General features: G+C 40.3%; 1 protein-coding gene across 6 annotated transcripts in view; it reads right to left on the bottom strand.

Annotated features, from left to right (window-relative positions):
• CLSPN (claspin) overlaps nucleotides 1-13,861 on the bottom strand; it is a 91,082-nt gene that overhangs the window by 56,008 nt on the left and 21,213 nt on the right. For 5 of the 6 annotated variants that reach the window (XR_015057547.1, XM_085878699.1, XM_085878698.1 and 2 more), the window contains 10 exons: nucleotides 11,846-12,001; nucleotides 11,619-11,678; nucleotides 11,385-11,475; nucleotides 11,069-11,171; nucleotides 10,355-10,860; nucleotides 10,023-10,178; nucleotides 7,695-7,948; nucleotides 6,666-6,729; nucleotides 6,448-6,538; nucleotides 2,431-2,495 (listed from right to left, as the gene is read on the bottom strand). Coding sequence is in view for 5 of the 6 variants with exons in the window: in XM_085878699.1 (XP_085734825.1) it covers nucleotides 2,431-2,495; nucleotides 6,448-6,538; nucleotides 6,666-6,729; nucleotides 7,695-7,948; nucleotides 10,023-10,178; nucleotides 10,355-10,860; nucleotides 11,069-11,171; nucleotides 11,385-11,475; nucleotides 11,619-11,678; nucleotides 11,846-12,001 (1,546 nt within the window). In the remaining variant the exon portion in view is untranslated. The remainder of the gene's footprint in view (nucleotides 1-2,430; nucleotides 2,496-6,447; nucleotides 6,539-6,665; nucleotides 6,730-7,694; nucleotides 7,949-10,022; nucleotides 10,179-10,354; nucleotides 10,861-11,068; nucleotides 11,172-11,384; nucleotides 11,476-11,618; nucleotides 11,679-11,845; nucleotides 12,002-13,861) is intronic. The other variant, XM_085878697.1, reaches the window with a different exon arrangement.

Here is a 13,861-nt window from a genome sequence, read left to right on the forward strand (position 1 = left end):
AACGACGCATCTCCCATAAATTATTAAGAAAAAAAAACCAAGCGTAAAAACGTCCGAAAATTAGCCACAAAAAGTGATCGATCTTGCTTTGAGTCCAATCTGAACAGTAGAAACACCCCAACCATGCACTCTCTGTGTGTTAACCCAGTCTTCAAGTTCGTCTTCCAGTTCGGGCCATCGGCATTTCCTACATCTGAAAGCTTTTGTTGACTTTTTGCAGCGAGAAAGTTTACCCCTCTGTGAGTTTTGAATTCCTCGTGTGGACATCTTGTTTCTTCATACCGTACTCTTACCAAATCAGTATCTCTCGAAATATATTCTGAGGTCGCAAACTCATCACTGAAGAAAGCAGGGAAACACACAAACAGCAGCGGCGATCAGGGAAGACACTTGGAGTGTGGATTGAACTTTTTCTAGCTCAACTGTGGTTTACCTCGCTCATTCTACATTTTTCAAGTTTCGGTTTACAATGCAAGGTAATAAACGTAAATATAAATACCATATGGATAAATATCGACGTCGATCCAAGTAAGAAGAATAACCTCTATGCGATGAGTCAGGAAAATTAATTGACTTTCTGCAGGAGAAGGACTTTTACATTTTCCGGTCGTGCTTTGACTGGAAGACCACCATCAACGGCGTATCCCAATGAGCCTTACGTTGATTCAGGAGAAGACGAAAAGATTGTTTGAGGAATGAGGGGCAGAACACACTAAAAGGTGTGTTCAGACTTACGTGGAAAATCGCGTTACGACGCGTCGTAGGAACGGAACTCCGTCATCGAGGACCCCTGTATATATATATATATACATACATATATACAGTCATGCGCCACTTAACGACGGGGTTACGTTCTGAGAAACGCGTCGTTAAGCGACGTCGTCGTTGTGCGAACATCTTTTTTTTCTTTTTTTTTTCAAACATCGTACTTACACAAAACTACACACCTGGGCTATATGGTATAGCCTATTGCTCCTCGGATACAAACCTGTGCAGCATGTTAATGTACTGAATACTGTCGGCAATTGCAACACGCATCCAAGAGAGACGGAAGACGCGTGAGTTTTACCTTTGTGCTGTTCATGACGGCCATCGGTGTTTGCAGCAGCAACCAATCTCCTCTCGCATCGATTATAGAAAGATGAATAAATAGCATTTGGATTTTATAAATACGTAATCATTGCATCGATGTTATAATTTATAAATGAAGAAACGAGCTCCTTTCAATTGTGATATATATTTTCGGAACAGTGCGATTATTTTAACAACATGAAAAGCTTCACCAAAAATAAATTTGCGTTTTAATTTCGACTGTAACAACGATTTATTCGCGGAATTCTTCAATTCAAAGGTAACTTACTTGCTCGAAGGTAAACGTGCAAACATTGGTTCAGTTTGAAAGCCGATTTCCTTGAATCCCGATTTAGCACGATCCTATTTTTTTCGCGATGACATTTTATGGACCTCAACGATCGCATTATAACAGGGCCACACTGTCGTTTATTATCATTATGAAGTATTATGTACTGTACAGCGTACATAATTGTACGTGTTATTTTTATACGACTGGCAGCGCGATGTCGGCTACATCACTCGGCGATAGGAATTTTTCAGCTATATTTCTTTTTTTTTTTTTTTTTCAGAGCTGGCAGATCCGTCGTATATGCGATCCATCGTTGTCCGGAACGTCGTTAAGCGGCGCATGACTGTATGTATATGTATATATGTGTATATATATATATATATATATATATATATATATATATATATATATATATATATGTGTGTATATATATATATATATATATATATGTATATATATACACATACATATACATATATATATATATATATATATATATATATATATATATATATATATATATATATATATATATATATATATATATATATATATACATATACATATACATATACACACACACACACACAAAAGAGAATAGGTATGTGTATATGAGAAAGACAGAGACAGAGACCATCAGATGCTTCAAACTTGAGTAATGATCTGCAAACTAATTTTCAAAGGGCACCTCTGAACTGTAAAACCCAAAATTGAATCCGTTAATCTTTGTATCGCAGTCCATACTCGCACCATATTTGGTGGAAATTCCTTCTGAGGTTCACAACTTATTTTGGTAACAAAGATTTTCAATTGAAGTTCACATGATCATAGACCTTTGACCTTTTGAAATCAAAATCGAATCAGTTCATCTTTGTATTATAGTTCATACTTTTGACATATTTGGTTGGAATCACGTCAACGGTTCACAAGTTATTGCGTTAACGAAAATCTGCTATGCGCACATGCATGCGGAAACAGAGAAAAAAACAAAACAAAAAGAAAACAACAACATCGAGTCAGACAAAGTCTGAGTGGCAAACGTGATTGAAAGTGGGAATCATACATACCATGCTCCTCATCAGAGTCAGCACACAACTCTTCTTGGCCACACTCTCCAAGTCTGATGGAACCTCTGCAGAACAATGAGAAAATTCAGTTTCATTCCAGGAGAAATAGCAATTACAAGTACTGCATATAAACTATGAATATATCCAGTGTGTGTGTGTGTGTGTGTGTGTGTGTGTGTGTGTGTGTGTGTGTGTGTGTGTGTGTGTGTGTGTGTGTGTGTGTGTGTGTGTGTGTGTGTGTGTGTGTGTGTGTGTGTGTGTGTGTGTGTGTGTGTGTGTGTGTGTGTGCACCCTCCACAACTCCAAAACCATGAAACCTCGGGACCCCAAACTTTGCATGCATACCAACAGAATTCCAAAGTAGTGCATGAATGAAAATTGGGTGTTTGGGTAAATTTAAACATCCCTTTCTGAAGATAATTAACAGCTTACCTCCATGAAAAGTTTATTATTGGTCAGCACAACTTCGCCTTGCAGGGGGCTTGGTCGCCATATTAATTCGGCCTATTCAAACATCCCTTGCCTTGGAAACACGATGTACTCTCACAGACTAATTGAAGTGTATAATCAAAATATTATATCGGATTTGAGAATCAAATCTCGTGGACTCATAAGTGTCAATAATCTCATAATTATTCCGGGCAATAATCTCATAAGTGTCAAAATTTTAACAAATTAGTGATTTTTTTTTTTTTAACCAAGTGTATTTATTTAAGCAAAGCATTAAACTTAACTTTTTCTACTGTTTGGACAAATATATTGAGTGAAGAAGAGATTAAAGAATATGCAGAAAGTGGAACTTCATGGAGCTGAACAAAAATAATGAACCAGTGGGATCGAAGCCGATTTTGCAAGCCATGGTGAGACAGTCCCCACAGGGGCCCTTTTCTGGCAATTACGAACACAGTTAGTTTTTTCACCTTTTTGTGCGATCTGCTTTCTTTATAAAAGATTAATATGAATATGTTTATGTCTAGACTCAAAAATGTCAATGTGTGTCAGTGTGTGTGCCTCTTCCATAACTTCAAAGCCATGAAACCTCACAGCCTGAAACTTTGCATGCACACTAAGGAAACTCCAAGGAAGTGCAAGAGTGAAAATTGAGTGTTTGGGTTAATTAAAACACTGCTTTTGAAGATAATTAACGGCCTTATTTAATTATAGCCTTTATCAGGCGTATCCTCGGAAATGTCGCTTTCTGGGCTCTTCAGGCCTTTCCTGGGTTACCTCGCTGGGATCTGAAGCCACCACGTTTTTTGGCCTGCTTAGCCATGCTTTGACTGGGAACAGGCTGCAATGATTTCTTTACGATAGTTTTTTTTTTTCCTCTTCCATTTTCCTCACTCATGTTATCGAATGACTGTTCAGTGTTCAACATAGCTATGAATCGCTGGGTACATTGTAATGCTTATAAACGCCTGGAGACGCCAGTATTCGTGGCTTTATTGGATTTCTGCCCATGTCAAAACCTCAATAATCTCTTCAACTAAGAAGACTCACAAAATTTAAGCAACATATTTGAATTCAGCAGTTCCTAATCCCCCCCCCCCAAAAGTGTTCATTTGTCAAATTCGGAAATATTTGACATTTCAGGAGTCTCCAGGATATGTGTGTTTAATATGACGGTTTGGTGAATGCCAATCGTGTCCCAAGTGAGCCGTTTCTTTGGAGTACTTGCCTGAGTGCTTAAGCCACTTGACAAGCGCTCTCCAAGCTGCTTGGTTGTTCGTTTCAGTGAAAGTACCCGTGCTTTCAATGGAACATCGATAAGATGTACGTTTCCACCTGTGCTGGGCCCCACGGTGCGTGCCTCGGGAGGTGTCTCATCAACGGAAAATATGCAGTTTTATTTTTACAGAACATTATTTTGTTTTACCTTTTTGTGGGATCTCCTTATAATATAATCCACCCCTAACTTCGACATCGATACATACATAAAAACAAAAACGTCCATCCGACAAGTTGTTTGCCATGATTGTGCTAGCTGTGAAGGCAGAGAGCATAGATCGACATTTTTTATTCTGTCTTGATAAATATTTTTTTCAATTGACTTTCGCTGATTTCCCACTTGAATTCATCTTTGAAAGAACTCTGTTTAAAGGAAAAGCTTTGTGTTTTTTCGTTTGGAGACACACACACACACACACACACACACACACACACACACACACACACACACACACACACACACACACACACACACCAGCTCTTCTTCGACCAGCCAACACATGGGGTATCTCGAGAGGGCAATTTTGTTCTGATTGGACAAACCTTAGTCGAGTTAGAGTAAAAAAAAAATATATTAAAATGTCAAACTGGGTCATGACCTTAACATTAGGTCAAGGTTAAAAAAAAAAGTCAACCCCGCATGCATATTCACATTATCGATGCAAAATTTCATTCCGAAAGTTCCAGCCAGATCCCAGATAAAACTCCAAAATTGATACAGCTCATAATTTGAGTGTGCAGGAAGAAAAAAAAAAATGGCGGTTTAGTGCTCCTCGGGAGTCTCAAACTCTGGAGTACCATTAAAAATTGGGGGCACTAATTATAGAAACAAACCAAAAACAATAAGCCTTCCCCTATCCCTGAGGGGAAGTAACATGCAAAGTCAAGCACTCATTGATGATGGTCATGGATGGAGCTTGTGGAGGTGAAGTTTGAGGGAAAATGTTCGGGGTGGGCTATTGTGAGGAGGAACAGGATGGAGCAGAATCCACCTCCTCCAATGCCTCCACATCATTGCCGTCACTGTGTGATTCTCCCTGGGATTGTTCACTGGCCTTTTTGTCCACATTAAAAGACAGATTTGCTTAACTACCTTTTTTGTCATGATAACTTTCTATGTAGCATCTTAGACATGCACTTCCCTCTTCGTTTTTGCACTGCGTTCTCTGTTCAGATCATTGTTTGAAAAATTTCCATTCCCGATGCAATAACTTTGGAATGCCTCATACATATGGTTTCGCGTTAATATATTTTCTACTGTCATTTATTCAATCCTTTCTTCCTCCTTCCCAAGCACATTCACTCTTTCCAATTCCATTAAGTGCTCATTCACCAGTTCTTCATCGTGCGATTCCAGCATTTCCACATCATCAAACCCAGCTTTCTTTGCAAACTTCAGACAAACACAATGCACACAGGGAAGAACATTCTCAAAACCACTAAAGTCGATAACACACTGGGGCCAAACTTCCCCCTGCACTCAGTTCATGCATTGCCGTGCAATGTCATCCCACGCAGCTGCAATGTCATCCACTGTACAAAGAATGTTGTAGCCACTCCAAAAAAGCCAAGATGCTGAGGCTCTCAGAATCTGGCTTTGATAGTCTCACGCAGGGTATGCCACAGTAGTATGGCTCCATTGGCTGGATCAATGACGTAGTATTCAGCGGCAAGTACACGACTTTAACATCCTCACTAACTTCATCCATCCTTAGATGAGAGTTAGCGTTGTCAGTGAGTCTGATTTTAAAATATAGATTGTGCCTATCACAATGCTCCCTCCATGCAGGGATAGCATACACGTTTAGCCACTTGTAAAACATCCTTACACGTACAGGAGATCTACTGAACTAACCGCCTAGGATGCTGTTCTGCTGAGGCAAGTAGTTCCTACTTCTGCTTGGGAGAGAGGAAAGTCGAAAAATGCGGCGCAACGACCCAAACATGATATCAAAACGTCGAGACATTGTTAGAAAAGTGTTCCCCTATTGGTTTTCGACATTATTGTGAAACGACGTTGTTAGAAACGATAAAATTACTGTAAATAAGTCCACTCTGGCACAGTAAGTGTAATAGGCTTGTCCATATAGTTTTGTGCATTTGTGAAGGTTGCATCAAGTCTGAGGAAGCACGCAATAGGGAACAGAGCAAATGTATCATGTATTTCATTCCATGTAACGACGAAAAACTCCCCGATAAAATCGCAGCAAAAGCAACGCACGGGATCTCTGAGAAGACCGATACAATACCTGCCAAAGCAACGTTAACTCCCAATGAGACAGAACTCACTCAAAGGACTGGATGTGCGAACCACTGTTTGTGTGCTCAAAAAGTACCAGCGAGGCTTCGGATATGGTGGGATAGATCTTCCGGGAGTGTCCTGCACTTACGAGAACAGGCCAGCAATGGGGGAGTGGGGAGGGAGATTAAAAACTGACGGTGGAACAAAGTGGAAAAGCAAAGCAAGACATCCTTTAGAAAAGTCCTTCTTTGCCTGCGATTCGCACCTTCATTGGCCGGAAGCATTGACAAATTTTCTAAATCGTCTTCCTGTTGCAAACTCTCAGCAGTCTGCAAACAAAATAGCAAGAGGAGGATATGTTTACTCTCTTTATTCCAGTTACTAATACACAAGGACACACAAGGAAATTCGATGCAGGTGGAAGCCATTTGGCCCATCATCTCTTTACTACAACACCAGACCAAAAAAAAGAATTAACCAATGTCACCCGCAGGGTGAGCCGTATCTTTCCAAAAGGTGACCACATGTGACTTCTTTAAGGTCACACTGAGGTGAACAGAGCTGCTATCCACCAGGAGCGACTCCTTGAGGAATATCTGCCTATGAGAGATTCCGATGAGAATCGTTCTACAGAGTAACCATGAAAAATATGCTTTTGCCTCATAACGTCACCAAATGACGTCATAATGTCTCAAGCTTGACATATCTAGAAAGCACTCATCGAGGTGTTCAATTTGAGGTATTACACGATATGGTTCCTAAAACTTGAAAATTAGACCTTGGGGTCAAATATGTTTGACCTCAGGCGCGAACGACGAAGGTGAAGGCCAATCGCCACTAAAAACTAATCAGCTGAGCGCCAGACCATATACTACATTCCCATGAAGTTTGAAGACGATCCGATCAAAATAACTCAAAAAATAAGGGTTTGTTCGACTCCCCTGATTTGCGACAAAGTGACCTTGAACTTTGAACTTGACCTTCAAAATTTTGTGCACTGAAAGGGACCTCTATAGTCCTCTGATATGCGAAGTTACAAAAATTTCCAATGATAACTGTGCTCTGCAGAATTTTTTATACGTGATTACAGACAAAAAAAAAAAAACACAACAACAAAAAAAAAAATACAAGCTGACTAACATATCTTGCCAAAACGAAGTTTTTGCAAGATAAAAATGAGTTTTTAAAGAGTTTTTTTTTTTTTGCTTAGCTGCCAATTACAGTCGTACTACATTTTCAGCACAAACTTCCTCAGCAGTTGTTCTCCAATTAAGAGCCTCAAAAGAAGACAAACCTCAAAATGAAAACTTTCCTCCTTCCTCCCCTCGTCCTTGCTCGTCTTCAACTCTGGATCAAGCTCGAGATCAGAGTCATTTGTACGATCGCACTTTTCTCCCAAATCCGGTACTTCCTCTTCTTCCTCCACATCCTCCTCAAAGCCTTTCCCGGTTTCCTTGTTATACGCTTCCCAGCGCCGACACCTCTCAGTCTCTCTCCGTTTGCGCATCTCTTCCCGCAGTTTAGCCTTGAGTAGAAGCCGTCCAGCACCTGCCAGATCACATAAAAGCCATTAATGCTGCCATTGTTCAAACTCCTTTTTCAAGGCTTAAAGCTTGCCGACTTTCCCATGCTTGGATATTGACTGTTGAATAATATCACAATGGACCGATTACATGTGAAATACTTGCATAGATGCTCTCTTCTGTGACATTGAAAATACATCAATATCGCATTTCATCAACTCAAGTTGAGATGCGAGTATCCCGGAAGGGCCTCCGTGACGCAATTGTTTGAAGAAAGAATGCTCCAGACAGCTTACCAACACTTAAGAGGTTTAAATCACTTTTACTATATTTTAAGACACTCCAATTGTGATGGTAAAAACCATGCTTTCTCCACACACAACCACCATTCTGCTATAAAAAAAAAAAAGGGAAGAGCCGCAACTCCCACGTCCCGACCAGCGGAGATGATGCAACACATGGGCAGAGCATAAATATGGAATTTGTTCATGGTGCCAGCAACAGCTCACCTACTCTTTGCGAAGGACACCATGGGATCTTTAACGTCCACAAACTTATGCTGGCCGATGGTACACCAGTTTAACGTCCATTTGGGGGACGACACACGCATTGATGAATCACCCTGCCTGACGCCTGTGAAACACAGGGATGACAGTTTATAGCTGGGGCGGGATTCAAACACAGGGGATTCACCCCCCCCCCCCGTAAGCCCCCTCAATGAGCGGACATTTTGATGCGGTCAGTCTCACTTCGTTAGGCATCAGTTATGAAGCTTGTGGCCAACTTTCATCAAAATTGTGTGTTTGGTTCAAACGATAATGACTGGAGTGTTTACGGACTCACCAACAAACACTGCTCAATCGCATAAGCTCACCTGCCTAAAGTCCAGGTGAGCTAAAAATAGGGACATAAACCAATCCGACTTATACTCCACATAGACTTATAAGCCAAAAAATATGGCACTGTACCTTGAAAATTTTACGCCTTAACCTGCAGGGTGAAATAACATGCAAGTACCATCCAGCAATACCTCATGAATGAAGTAACCAACAAGCAGAATTTGTAATCAAATCCGAATCAGATGTCCATTCATAAAATCGATTATTTATACAATTTTATGCTTTTAGGAATATCCACCGAACCAGAGCTTGAACCAAAATTCTGAAGCTGTAAGAAAGGGGAATGGGGGAATTTGCAGAACTGGTTCTCGTTCTACCCAACTCGCTATCAAAATAATCAACCGATTCATTCACACAGAATCTCCTCTTTTTTATGTAAATATATATATATATATATATATATATATATATATATATATATATATATATATATATATATATATATATATATATATATATATATATATATATATATATATATATATATATATAAGACGACCCGTGAACCCGTTGGGTTCCCGTTGTGACAGCGGCTGATGGGAAAAATAATTTCAAGGAAAAAAAAAAAGATAGCTGCAGCAAACTATACCGCAGAGGTTGTTTGCATTGATCAAATTCTCCCGAAGAGTACTTGATTGAATCGGCAATTGATTTTTTTAATAATATTTTTCGTTGCCGGATTTGAACGAAACTTGATACTGCACACCGCAGGCGAATGGTGAGTAAGGTGGCCCGAAAAGTTTTGCGTTATCTTGTACAGTTTTGGCTGTATTTCGGGAACATACATACATATATACATATATATATATATATATATATATATATATATATATATATATATATATATATATATATATATATATTTTCCCCGGTTAAAATAGGTGTACCATATCCCTGTGTTGTAAGAGGCGACCAGGGTTGCGTCAGGAAGGGCATCCGGCGTAAAACATGTGCTAAATCACGATGCGGATCATACGGATGATCCGCTATGGCGACCCCGAACGGGAGCAGCCGAAAGAAGAAGATAGATATATATATATATATATATATATATATATATATATATATATATATATATATATATATATATATATACACATATATAAATATAAAACATACAAGATGAAAGTTTTAGTAATATGTAGATATATAAAAATTCAAGGCTCATGGAAGAGCGAATAATCACCAACTCCCAAATACCTGGCTTTTCACGCAGTGATGCATGGCTCGAAGTCAGCGCATTTTCCATTGACCTTTCTCCAGCCAGTTTGTCAGTCTCCTGTTTACCATTTCCTGCTGGTGGATTTGCCGACGCAACGACATGGCGTAAAAAACGCTGCTGAAACTTCTCCATTCCTGTCAAAAAAAAAAAAAAATTTTAAACTCACATTCAGAATTGAGATTTTGAATGAAAGGCTGCAAACTATACATGTTAAAAAGTGACAAAGCAGCACTGTAGACACACAGTTATGCTGAACGTCCCTCTAGCCATTGGATAAGAGCAAAGAAAGATGGATATTACTGTTTCAGACCTGTATTTGGAACCTCAGTGAGGTCGATGAAGTTGTTTGCGGGAGCTGAAATACGTGGCTGGACAGTGAAATCCACTCCAAGAGTCTTCGGTTTCTCCAGGAGAGAGTGCACAGCCGAGACTACATTAACTTGTTTGTCTCCTCCATTTGAGGTGTTGGAACATGCCACATTCTCAGCAGAAGTCTTGTTGTTTGACGTTGCACATTCATCACCAGTTTTATCGGGCGTCTCAATCACTGCTGCCAAGAGGGGACCATGGGATGGTTCGATGAAATGCTGGTCTGCCGCTTCAGTGAAATTTCCATTCCGTTCTTCTTGGAAGTTTCCAGATTCCTCCAGTACTTCTATTGAAACACAAGCCTGGACTCCCATGTTTTCGTTATTGGCCTCAGGAGTGGCAGAGAGTTCAGGCTTATCAGGTGTGCCTTCAGTGGTTGACACAAGATGGAAGTCTCCACTCAAATTAACATCATTTGTTAGACTGTTGGGTTGAGTCTTTGAATATCTGGGCGAGCGGAGCATGGGGAGGGGGAGAGGACAGAATTTGAAAGTTAACAATAATACAAACTATGTTGCTACTCAATCACCCTTCCAACGAGCTCATCCAGGGATAGCATATAATCAGAAGGAAAGAAGAAGCAGTCGAAGAAGGAGTAGGAGGAGGAATGGAGCAGCAGAAGAAGCACAAAACAACAAATCTACAAATGCTTCACCTGGATGATATCCCCGAGTTTCCAGGTTGGTGCGACCTTCTTTTAAAGAAGTCATGAATAGTCTTTGGTTCGGGCAGGTGGTATGGCAGAGAAGTGTTTGACTCTGAAGATGCAGTGAACAAGTGTCTCAATGTGAGCAACAATTGGCCTAACAAATCAAACATACTGGAGGCAATTGCATTATGCGACTGTTTCCTACATATTGTTTTTGAAATGTACTTTTCAAACAGTGCAATGGCCAAAGCTGGCAAATCTACAGCAATTTGACATTTATATTGAAGAAAAACAACTGGATGTTGGAGGTTTGCGAGTTCACCTCGGATGAGTCTTTGGGTTTCACTGTGTATCTGCTGCAAAGCAGCTTTGCTGACTTTTGCTGCTTTCCTCTCTGCCCTTTTTGGAGGATCCTGTAAATTAATTTTCAAAAGACAAAGACAGACAGACAGGAGATAGCAGGAAAACAACCACACAGTTATTGCATAAATGTGGTGCATTCAATTTATTGTGATTTGTGGCAGAGCAGGATGCTGCATCGGATCATTGTAAGCACCTTGTTCAATTGAGGAATCGCTTTCTCATCCTCGTCATTTGTCACTGCAGGAAGATGCTGCTGTTTTCACAAAATAAAATAAAAATTCATGAATCAACTAAAAAAATTTTTTTTTTTTTTTTAAGTTTACAAAGACGTCTCAAAAAGTCGTCAGTCGAGTTTTGACTTTTCATCCAAAAGCATATGGTGTGTGCAAAACAGCCGAAGAAGAAAGAGTGATCACTCACCTTTTTTGATTTGAGGACCTTGTTCTTCACAAGGGCCTTGATAGCATTGACGGAATCCTCTTCACCATCACTCAACTCACGATCAAACAGATCACTATCAGCGAATGGCAGGGCACTATCATTTTGTGAAATCTGAACAGCCTCTTCCGAATTATTCTGGGGAATGACATACGAAAAAAAAAGTTCAAACAAAGGAGATGGTAGTGACATTAGACAGTATGGAATGAATCATACTGAGCTGGGGTTCAGCAGGTTGAGGAATACTGATAACAATCTTTCATCATGCTTTTCTTTGCAAGTTTAACTTGCAACAACAAATTCTGACAAAAACATCTCACCAACTGTCCTGATGCACGTTTAGGTCTCGAAATGAGGAGAACTGGCATCCCAGGGGATGCATGATCAAATCTGACTGAAGCAGACTGATAGAATCAGAAGCTCAAACAGTTAGAATACATCTTTCAACGCCGACAAATCCTAAACTCAGTCTTAATCTACAAAGCCTTCATTCACAGCTTCATGGAGTACTGCTCTTCTCTATGGGCTGGTGGCTCTGCCAAACACCTTTGCCAAACACCATGGCATCCTCTTGATGCCATGGAAAGCAAGGCCCTCAAGTCATTGGATCTCCATCGCCGAAGCTTAGTGTCTCGGCCTGTTCCTCTCAGATTGCAGACAGGTTGGTGGCCTCTCTGTATTCAACCGCCTCCTTTTTGGTCTTGCACCCTCTGCCCTCTCTTGGCTTTGTCCCTCCCAAATTTCTGCAGGGAGCACACGTTCTGCTCGTAACCCTCTTCTTAGTAAACTCACAAAATTCAGGCTCACCTCCACACATTTGTTGCTCTTAATTTACCTCTCCTGTGGAATCAACCTCCCTCCATCTGTTCAGTTGCAATATTCTCTCCAGGCCTTCAACTACAAAACAGCTGTTCGCCACAACCTCAGGCCATCCCCCATCCATACTCGTTCGCTCTTCTCCCCAAAATGGCCTCATTCCCAAGCACTCCCTTTTTCCAGGTTACTGTGTCCTGTCCCCCCACAACATCTGCCTCACCTCTTTTCATTTGTTGGTTGTCTTGTTACTTTTTTCTCCTTTTGCTGTGTTTCATTCAGCTTGTGTGCAGCTTGTTCACCCCCATGTGTCCTTTTCCCTTCCCCTTGATCTCACTCTCACTTCTACTTTGCTGTTGGTGTTTCCCCCTTTCCACTTTGTTCCCTTCCATTCTGCTTTGCTCCTCTAGATCTTATTGTTGCTTGTATTTCTGAGTCTGTAGTTTCATTGAGTTTTGATTGGTCAAGATGTCTTTCAATCAGTCCATCTGTGTAAGGAATTGAATACAGTAGTTTCATCTTGGTTGTTCCTGAAAGGTTTCTGGAATTCCAAAACTTGAACAGAGTTGAACATTGCTTGAGTTTTGCTTGAACAGAAAACAGCAATGGAAGTGCAATATAAATTTTAAATTTTTACTCTTTCGTAATTACTCTTCCAAAATGAAGTAGGCTACGTTAATTGTGTATAAAATTGTACGATTGGCTCTTTGTGCACCAATTAATTGCTCAAGGTTTCAATTTTGTTTGGCCCTTCTGCACAAAAAGGTTGCTGACACCGACCCAAACTGCTTTGGCTATGCCTTGGACTACAATGAGTATTTCGCTCATACAGTACTGCGATGCATCATCAACTTTCACATCAAAAAGATGTTGAAGAAATTTCCCTACGTATTTATGACAAACTGTTGCTGGTTTGATGTAGATGTTGAAACAGGTATGGGATGCAATAGTCGGTGATGAGAGTCATGGGTGGTTGAAAACAGTCTCGCTTGAGAAATGGTCAGAGCTTGTATGATGCAGGATTGGTGAGGCCACGTTGCATTGGGCAGTTCGGTTTGAGTTTAATGCAGCAGTGATGTTAGCACGGTATGATGCCCAGGAAACGGAGTCAGAGTCTTGTGCAAATTGATGTCATCTGCACAAGAATAGATGCAGTTAATAAGAATGAGAAGAAAAAGGGGATAT

The sequence above is a fragment of the Eptatretus burgeri genome, chromosome 4, assembly GCF_056783735.1.
Source record: "Eptatretus burgeri isolate ZD-2024b chromosome 4, Ebu_testis_v1, whole genome shotgun sequence".
NCBI lineage: Eukaryota > Metazoa > Chordata > Myxini > Myxiniformes > Myxinidae > Eptatretus > Eptatretus burgeri.